Consider the following 10,736-nt stretch of genomic DNA (forward strand, 5'->3'; position numbering starts at 1 on the left):
GTCGAACGCATTGCAGCTCTTCTTTCCATCTGGAAAAATGAAATCGAATTGTTGATTGAGCCTCTTTCTCGTGATGGATTTCAGTTTGCTGCAATACTTCAAGTGTGAAATTTTCTTCACTCTAAGGACCCTTTTTGTAGGAGTTAGATAGGATATAATATGGAAGGTAATCCTATTTGGTGGATTTAAATCCGAGATTAATTACCAAATATGTCTACCTTCAGTTACAAAATCATTAAAAAATTCTAGAATGTTGATTATTAGTTTCACAACTCTCTCACATGAGTTTCGAGTTGCAGACTCATTAGTTACTATATAGCATATATGGTTAAATTATCTTCTTTTTTTACTGCGTACTCTGTGGTCTAAGTATTTATATTGAAGGAGACAGTAGATTGAAGTCACATATGCAATTTTTCATCTCCTAGACGTGTCATCAATCTGTCGTCTATGTATTAAAATATTGAGTTGTCTGAATATTATGTAAAAAATAATAGTAGTAATAATAATCCGACAATTAAGCTAAATGAATGGTGTAAAGATTTGTAATAGTGGTTAATATTTGGGAGTTTTAACAAAAAGCCTGGGGTACTGTTTATTTTAACGAAAAACCAAATTTTAACACTAAAAATTCAATCCTGTTACTATTCACTTTACCCTTTATTTTGTCCTTATCATTAAAACTCAAAGTTTTCAAGTCTTTTTCATTAGTTTTATTTTAATATTTTTTGTGGTTAACCCGGGAAAAATAAAAAAAAAAATTCCAACTTTTAATGGGCCTCTAAAGGGCGTAAAAAGAAGTTACAAGAAATTGGGCCGTTAAGTCTCCGGGAGTCCAGCTACGAGAGCCTTGTTATCTGAAAGCAACGAAGTTGTGGGAACCAAAGCGCGAAACAGCGAGAGGGAGAGAGGGATTGGGTTTTGGTCTGTGAATCCATGTGATCTCCTTGCTCGCACCTGTAAAATCGTGTATCCCTTGCGCTTCAGCTTGCACCTTTCAACCCAAAACCTAGCCGCCGACCATCAGCTGCAACCGCCGGCCATCTCCGGCCTTCTCGTTGCCGATAGCAGTTAGCCAATCTCATCTCCAGGTAGATTTCTCGTTATCTTTTGCTTCTGATTGATTATTCATCGAGTTAGATAAACACGGTAGCTCTGTTGATTTTTGTTAAGTTGATTTGAATTTATACCAAATTTACTTAATTTTTAGTACAATTATTTGTTTTCTGGTATTTCGAATCTTTGGATAGAGTTAGTCGAGAAAGGATTGTAATTTTTCAACTTTAGACTCGACAATAATTGAAAATTTGAAACTTCAGGCAATTGGGAGGCATTTGATTTGAGTTTCCGCATGATTAGGGATTTTGGGGTATGGGGTGATTAGGTTCCAATTATATCATGAAATTCTAAGGGGAAATTTTGTTGGTTAGGTAATATGGCACACAGGTTGCTTAGGAATGTGGAGGCGGATGGTTGGGAACGATCAGATTTTCCCATCATCTGCGAGTCATGCTTGGGTGACAATCCCTACGTCCGGATGACACGAGCTGATTATGACAAGGAGTGCAAGATTTGCACGCGTCCGTTCACAGTTTTCAGGTGGAGGCCTGGTCGTGATGCGCGATTTAAGAAGTCGGAGATTTGCCAGACGTGCAGTAAGTTGAAAAACGTTTGTCAAGTTTGCCTCTTGGATCTGGAATATGGTTTGCCAGTTCAGGTTCGAGATACAGCACTAGCCATCGGTTCTGATGATGCCATTCCAAAGAGTGATGTAAATAGGGAGTTTTTCGCTGAGGAGCACGACCGTAAGGTAACTTTTCTGTCATTTCCTCGAAGAATCAGTCTGGGTTATGGCACCAGTTTACGTAAATGTTATGGAATACTTTAGCATCTAATTTTAATTTTTTTTGGTGAGTGCAGGCTAGAGCTGGTATAGATTACGAATCTTCATATGGAAAGGCACGGCCCAGTGACACTATTCTGAAGCTTCAAAGAACAACGCCCTATTACAAAAGGAACAGAGCACATGTCTGCAGTTTTTACATTCGTGGTGAGTGCACAAGAGGTGCTGAGTGCCCTTACAGACACGAGATGCCCATAACTGGGGAGTTGTCGCAGCAAAACATCAAAGATCGTTACTATGGGTATGTCCAATGCTTCATACTTTACTCTTCTCAAGGTGATAAGGAAGCATGGGTTTGTGGTTGCATGTTCTATGCTTATAGTTAACTGACAACTGTTGGCTAGTTAAACTTGTGAACTTGTTTGTTGATGAGCACTTTTTTCTGATGTGTAATGGTTTTGCTCATTTTTTTGTTCGGGTTGAAAGTCTACCTAATTTCAGTTGAGAAAATTCTTGTATTAGAAAGTGGTAGATTAAACAAGTAGAAGAAGTCTCTCCGTTTTGGTTATTTTGTGTAATAACTTCAGCTTCTTGCAAGCATTTCAACCAACATTATTTCTTTCAAAAATTATGTCCCAATTTTGCCGTCACATCTTTGCACATGTCTGTACTGTAATCCTATGGATTTCTTAAGTTTGTGGTGCTCATGCTTCATCTCTAAAATCTGCAGAGTCAATGATCCAGTGGCTATGAAGCTTCTTAACAAGGCCGGAGAGATGCCCTCCTTGGAACCTCCTGAGGATGGAAGCATAAGAACCTTATATGTGGGTGGGCTTGATGCGAGAATTTCTGAGCAGGATTTAAGGGATCAGTTTTATGCTCATGGTGAAATAGAATCCGTTAGGATGGTACTCCAACGAGCATGTGCCTTCGTAACCTACACAACAAGAGAAGGTGCAGAAAAGGCTGCAGAAGAACTCTCTAACAAACTGGTAATAAAGGGTTTGAGGTTGAAGTTAATGTGGGGTAGGCCCCAAGCACCAAAACAGGAATCAGAGGGCACTGCTGAAGCTACACAGCAGGCGGTGGCTCATGGTGGTTTGTTGCCTCGAGCAGTCATATCTCAACAACAGAACCAATCACAAGACCCAGCTGCGCCTGTGAACTACTACAACATGCCACCTCCACCTTCACAGGAGAGATCATTCTATCCGTCCATGGATCCTCAAAGAATGGGTGCCCTTATTCCATCCAAGGAAGGGGCTCCTAGTGGGACCACAGGGTCAGGAGAGCGCAGTTCTGCTTCAGAGAGGCAGCAACATAGTCAGCATTATGCTTTTCAGAACATGGCTCAACCACATGGCCAATATCGTCAGCAGTTTTATCCTCCTGCATATGGGTATATGCCTCCACCAGCACCACAGTACCAGCAATACCCTCCGCAATATCATTCTGCAGTGCCGCCACCACCATCCTTGCCAATGAATAAACAGTACCAGAATTCTGCAACACCAGGGCCAGCACCCACAGGTTCTACACCCTCGGGATCTGCACCTTCAAGGTCTGGACCTTCGGAACCTACTCCATCTGGATCTGGGTCGGCACCAACGGGGTCTTCACAGCAGTAACACGACCCTGCTATTATTGTCTTAATACTTTTGTTATATGAGCTTTTGGTTATTCAAATCAAAACTGGGCTTGCATTCGGGGTTTCGGATAATAATCTGCATCTTCCCAGGGTTTGCCCTTGTAAGCTAAAATTCTGCACCTTTTGTGGATAAATCCTTTCCTTTTTCTGTTTTCCGAGTTAACGATCATTCCTATCATATGTAGAACAGTTGAATACTGGTTCCTTCTGTTTAATCTGCGCATTACATTTTATGCTTTGATTATACGAGTGATGATGGTTCACTTGCCTGCGTTATTATCTTGAAATTTTTTTTCCAACCATTTATTCTGAATGTGATTTTAAAACTTGTGAAGGATGTTGCTGACACAGACGTGTGCTTAACCAAATTGGCTACTGTTATACACCTTGCATTTAAGTTTGAATCCTCTTTTCTGTAATTTAGATGAATTTAATGTAAAGATTGTCCTATTGTTTGTCGAAAAAGGTAAACACAGCAACAATGAGAGACATTTGGACTTGCTAGACATGTTTGCTCGATCAATTTATGTTGTGAAGATTGATATTTGATGTGATTTTATGTGGTAAGTTTCATATGATTGTAACACACAGCAATGGTCCTCCTGCTCTTAAGTTTCGTTTTGGGCTAATGGGATTATGGATGGCCTGCCCCCTCGTGGTCACCAATCTCGTTCCTTCAAATTTGGGCTCTCATATGTACAAAAGCTATTTAGAAAAAAAAAAATACGATAAATATCAGTTTACTACTCTCAAGTATTTTTAAGTTTTAATTATTTTTTATTTTTTAATGTCCAAGTGGGGCCAGCTTGAATTTTTAATTTCTACGTGGACCCCTTAATGACATGTGGCGCCCAATCATTGTCCACCTTGGCGCAAAGTTATCAATTAACAGAAGACTTAAGAGTCAGACTAATGGATGTATGAGACTGTCCCAAAATTAACACTTTAGGTATAACTCTGGGACCAAAAAAATTCCATGTACCAAATGTTGGATACCACGAAACTTGAGGGTAGTAAACTAATATTTACTCAAAATAATAATAGTAGTTACAACACTATTGATATGCATATAACATATTTTTATTATATATATTCATACTCAAACTATTTAATTTTTTTAATCCTCACTTGAAGATCATTTTTACAAAACACCAGTCAAATTGGGGATCGTTTAGTCATCTAAACATATCAAATAAATTAATTATATCATTGATCTGTTCCATATATGTAATAAATACGAATGATCTTTAGTAGCAATGATCTCCAAATGAAAATTTATAAATTGAGGGTTTTGATTCATGAAATTTATACGATGAAATACATTACTAGTATGGGGTAAGATATATATGCGCATTTCCTTGGAAAATGTCATATGTATATCTTATACACACTTTTTCTTGTGTTTTATAAATTTGAAGTGCATGATGATAGTATTAAAGTTTTAATATTAATTGAATAAATATGTATTTATATAATGAGAGGGAAAATTAGCTAGGGTTTTGAGACATGCAGAGAGAGAGAGAGATAGGCGGACAAACACAAGGCGTGCTGATTAAGAGGAGGAGGCGCGGCGGCAAGAATATATAGTACAACAACAACAATATGTCAACAACTACAACATCATGCGTAGTAGTAGTAGTAATTGTTCTATGTGTGTTCAATTCGAGAACAACAAATATATAATATTTTCTTAAAATCATTTCCAATCTTTGGACTAAAACTTAAAATTTGTAGCCTAAATTTTTTTAAGTTTTAATTCAGAAACAATTTTTTTGCTTCAATTTTAACCCTATATCATTAAAGAATGAATTTAGGCTAATTTTTTTTCTTAAAGTAACTTTTTTAAAAGAAAAAAAATTATGTATCCTAATTTAATTTTATGAACATTTTAATTTAAAAATATTTAGATTCCAACAAATATTGAAAAATCACTAACTGACACCATGAAACTCATGAAACATTATGAAAGAATATAAAACAGATAAAAGATTTTTTTTTAAATACTTTAACCGTTGGATTTAAATTTGGACTGTTAGATATTTTTTTTACCGTTGGATTTCATTAAATTAGATCTTAACCATTGGATTCAATGAATTTGTAAATGTAAAACTAAAAAAAATATACGTATATGGTGGACCAACCCCATTAACCCAAGGGAATCATGAACTAAATTTGGCTCATAAATGAATTTTGAGTTTTAACTCATATTTATCCCAAGGGTTGGAGTAAGTTGGTTTAAGTTTAAAACCTAAAATTTGAGTTTTACTCGAAGAGTTGGAGTAGGTCTAACCTGTTTATTGTTATTTTCATATATACATATAGTTAAAAAATGAAGAGAAGGAGAAAGAGAAAGAAGCACATGACATTGTGTAGCAGCAGCAGCAGCAGCAGCTGTAGCGCAGGAGGAAGCAGCAGGCTCATGATGGAGGATGGTGATCCCTCAATGTACACTAAAAACCCAAGTAGAAACCCTACGGTGCTGGGCTCCGAAGTGTCAAATATTCTACGGATTTTAAACGTTATATCTTAATTTTTTTCATTTTTAAATAAACATCTAACAGTTTATACTTTGGGCACCGCAGAAAGTCTCAACCCCAATAGCTGCCGCTGCGTGCGTGAATGTGAATGTGTGTAGTTCGAGGCGTGTAGAAGCCCTGATCAATGATCAAATTAATCCCACCCACTCAACTCCATGCCACCACTAATTACTTGAGCTAATAGGTTCCAGTTTATTTTTAGTTTTTTGAATGTGTAAGTTTGGTCGGTCGATCGTGCGAGATATTAATTATATAATGCCAAAGTATTATGATAAATTATGACCGATTCGTATATCCTAATAAGGAATTATAAACACGCAATCTAATTGCTATAATTAAAGGAAGAAGTAAATAATTCATGTGATAGAGTTTCATTCAGAAAAATACGTACATCTATTCGCTAAAAGACCTGATCTTAAGAAAAAGTAACATCATTTTATGGTAAAGAACTACAATGAAGAACTACATCATTTCGATATATCAACCATATATAATGAATGAAGAGAGTGCAACCTTTAAACAAGGGTTACATCGATCCCTTTGTAAGCGTTACAACGTCCATTTATGTTGAATGATATCTTTTGAATATTGTTTATAAATTGGTTTGCTGTAAAACCTATTTCTTTCATTCCAATTCAATTATTTGAGAGAATTTATGAGAAATATCTTCTTGTGTGATCCGGAAACTAATAAGTCGACACAAGAGATCATACTTAATTACTTTACAATCGTACAAAACAAGTTGTATAACCCAAAAGTAATATAAAGCAAGGATGATTAATCAGTCGATCAAACTGCTATAACCATGCTTGGATACAATACAAAATCTATAAATTATAGAAGAATCTCAATATTATTATGGTCAAATGTCTGTGTTTGTGCAATAGAACAGACTACAGAGCGAGACCAAGTACTAGTACCGTCCATGTAAATTAGTATAAAGAACACTAGGGTTGGAGTAGGATCTATCAACCTAACAGTGAGACACAAAGTAACATACAAACAGGAAGGGGCAAGCAAATTAAACCACAAGAAAGCACAGGAGGAAGGGACTGAGGCCTTTGATCAGAGAAATTTTTAGTTGTGACGGGTTTAGGTTGTGACGGGAACACGAATGATACATCATGTGTTTTTATGTAAGTGGTGAAAATTTTAAAATTTTAAGTTATTAACCTTTTAACACACATATCCCACCATTTATATAAAGACACGTGATGTATCACCTTATATGATGATCACAGTGAAAAATCTTTCCTCTGATCACTGCACAAAACAAAAGGCTCAATATTTCTGACAATAGGATTCCCACACTCGTTGCTTCCAACACTCTACACGATAAAGTTTTATTTATTTTTTCCATTATTTTTTCCACTTTTAATGTATGATTTTTTTCTCACTTTTTTTTCCTTCATTTACCAACTTATCCATACAAGGAAAGTGAAGCCCTAGTTTACCAAAAAAGGAAAGTGAAGCCTTAAAAGGAAGAAAGTTCTTGCAGCCTTTCCTAGACGTAGAAAGATAGATCGCTAGCTCTCCTTCTTTCGCACCCCCAACCCCGTCGAGAGATTCTTCGGTGCGGGAGCCAGAGTAGTGTGTTTGTGAGAGGGGGGGTGTGAGACCAGGTGGGGATAGCGGTGGGCTTCAGTAGCTGGGGGTGAGAGATATGAGGTGGTTTTTGAGTCTATAGCTGTTGGAAACATGTGGACCGGTTCCGAACCACAGAATCTCTCCACCCCACCCTCCCCCTCCCCCTACCCACCCACTTTTGCTTTTTGACTAGCATATCTCTCTAAATAATACATGCATTTTTGTTGCATTCGAAGAGGGCAAATAGGTGAGTTCAAAGTTCTAACTAGCTGGCAACATTTGAATATTAATTTTTCCCATCCCTAGCTAGCTAGCTAGCATTCGTTTTGATTGTGTCTTTTACAATAGTTGCACAATCTTAGTCTTGTTTTTAGCAAGGTTTGATATGTTTTTGTTTAATGTTCACAGTGACATGTTCTAGGTATTAACCGTTGTCCTTATATGGTTTAACTTTTGTTATGGTCTTGTATACTGAAGAAGCATATATATGTAGAAGAGGAAGAGTAGGGCTTCTGCTTTCTGTGCCCTATTTCAAGTATCACGCTGGCTTACTAATTTTGAATTCTAGTATATTGTTTAGACAGAGCGACAATTGGTTAGATTGCAGGATTATTAAGTTGATGAGCACAACTTTTTTATGTAATGCGGATTTCAAACAAAAAAATACGCCAATTTTGTGTTTAATTATTTGTTGGTACCGTATAAGAGCAACTCCACCAGAGGCTTTAGCCCGATGGACTGGCGACCCAAAACATCCAATAGCCTCCCTCCCTTGCTCCAGCCCATGCGGGCGATTGGGCTTGGGGGAGGCTCGAGTGAGAGGGGAGGCGGGAATCCATAGCTTGAGAGCCTGAGGCGAGCTGATGCAAGGTTGACGTCAACCACATTATAAAATTAATAAAAAATAAAAAAGATTAATAAAAAAATATAAAAAATTAATAAAAAAAAGTAAAAAATTAAAAAAAAATGTAAAAAATTAATAAAAATCCGAAAAAAAAAAAATTAAAAAAAAACTAATAAAAAATTTATAAAAAAAAAAAAAAAAAATCAATTCGAGCCTTTCATTCCCCAGCTTCGTCTCCACTGCCACCCCACCACACTCGATCCCCGACCTTCGACCACTCCACCTCCAGTGCGCCTTCTTCTTCTTTCTTTCCAACTCCTTTGTCACTGAAAAACCCACACGCAGGGGAACCCCCACATGCCGCCACCTTAGCTCTACAATGGGCACTGGAAACGACTTCTTCTCTTTCTTCGGATAGTGCTTCGGAAAGTCGGAGTTCTGGTGATGGAGGGAATAGGTGGAGGATACGGGGAAGGTGGGATGTGAGCTGATTTGATATATATATATATTTAATGGAATTATTTGGTTTGAACTTGGAAATAGATTTATAGGTTTGGGTTTGGGATGAGATGGGGTGATTTTTAGGGTCTGGAAATACATTTTTTGGGTTTGGTTTGGGATAGCTTGATTTTCTAGGTTTGAGAGCAATTGAAAGGAGGCCTGAGATTTGAGAATAAGTGAAAAGGAATTGAAAAGATCAATGTATATGAGGTTAGGGAGGGTATCGGGCAATTGCAAGGGGTGTGGAGGTTCTCGGCAAGGAGAAGGAAGATGAGGTTCTGGGGAGAGAGAGACTTTTTAAATTAATTTCAATTATTAAATTAAAAATTAAAAAAATTGATTTAATTTTTCAATAAATATGTTATCATTATCTTCCAACTTACACCACAATTTTATATTTTCTCAAATACTTTGGGTTGTAATTTCTTATTTAATGACACGTGGTACAACAAGACCGATTAAAAATCGTATCTGAAATTACAAATAAAATTAATTTTTATTATTTTATAAAATAAAAAAAATACTAATATTTTATTGCCTATTGCCATGGTTATTTAGTTAGAGGTGGAGATGCAAAAAACAATTACTGTTCATTAAAGGCATTTACTGTTCACTAGAGGCTATTCAATAGTGAGTTGCCCTAGGGGGACCTTTGCAACGTTGGAATTGCTCTAACATGCATAAATATGAAGTACTACGCAGAATGACAATGAATTATTATGTATTTATTTAGCGTAATATTCAATTATCATCCTTATTAAACAAGAAACCTGTATATCCATAACCAAATGAAAATCTTGTTCCAGCTCGGTCACGTTCATTTCAAAGGATTTTTAACTTGAAAAACGTCCATACAAGACCTTAATTATTAGAAGCACGAAGGCAAACAAGATAGATGGAACAGTAGTATAAGAAATGAAATTACTCCTCTTGTCACTTGCTTTTGCACAACAAAATCACCATAATAGAATATAGGGTTCTTTAGATATAGACCCTTACAACTCATATTTTCTAGACAAAAACCCACCTAGTTATAAACATCCAAATAAAACACAAATTTAAAAATGATTGCCAAGTACAAAAGTAATTGACCTATTATTACAAAATATTTACAATTTGTACCACAATATTCAAAATAAGATCAATAAATGTCACTACTCACATATTATTACCCCTAACACACACATATATACGTTCAAATGTATATATTACTACCATAAGCTCAATATATATGTGTATAGAGTTTACCTATATGAACGTATAGTAGTACTATATATATGGTATACTATTATACGTTCACACACACACACACATGCACAGTACTACATATATGATCAAACATATTAAACTAATTAATCTACCTATATTTAAATTTATGATGAGCAAATAACATATATTTTGTAGGTAAATTAATATTGAATCAAATAACATTCTTTTATTTTGTAGGTAATTTATTTTCCATGTATTATTTCATATATTTGGCACATTTTATTATTATAAGATATATGTATAAATAATAGGTAAATTAATCTTGAATAAAATACATTTGCTTTATTTTGTAAGTAAATTAATTTTGAATCAAATAACATTTCTTCATTATGTAGGTATTTTATTTTGCATGTATCATCATATATGTTGGGCACATTTTATTATTATATGTACAAATAATAGGTAAACTAGTATTGAATAAAATAATAACATTTTTTATGTAGTTATATTTTTTTGCATACATTGGGTTTGCTTTATTATGTAGGTACATTATTTTGCATGAATTTT

The 10,736-nt window shown here is 35.6% G+C and overlaps 1 protein-coding gene across 1 annotated transcript; it reads left to right on the top strand.

Moving 5' to 3' along the window:
• The first annotated feature begins 911 nt into the window (after window positions 1–911).
• On the top strand, window positions 912–3,754 carry LOC103926625 (zinc finger CCCH domain-containing protein 40). The gene is made up of 4 exons (XM_009335432.3): window positions 912–1,091; window positions 1,431–1,810; window positions 1,921–2,144; window positions 2,574–3,754. Exons 2-4 carry the CDS (start codon window positions 1,436–1,438, stop codon window positions 3,469–3,471), a joined length of 1,497 nt encoding a protein of 498 aa, XP_009333707.2. The 5' UTR covers window positions 912–1,091; window positions 1,431–1,435; the 3' UTR covers window positions 3,472–3,754.
• The last annotated feature ends 6,982 nt before the right edge of the window (window positions 3,755–10,736 follow it).

The sequence above is a fragment of a genome, unplaced genomic scaffold (genome assembly GCF_019419815.1).
Source record: "Pyrus x bretschneideri cultivar Hongxiangsu unplaced genomic scaffold, Pyrus_bretschneideri_v1 Contig4, whole genome shotgun sequence".
NCBI classification, from domain to species: domain Eukaryota; kingdom Viridiplantae; phylum Streptophyta; class Magnoliopsida; order Rosales; family Rosaceae; genus Pyrus; species Pyrus x bretschneideri.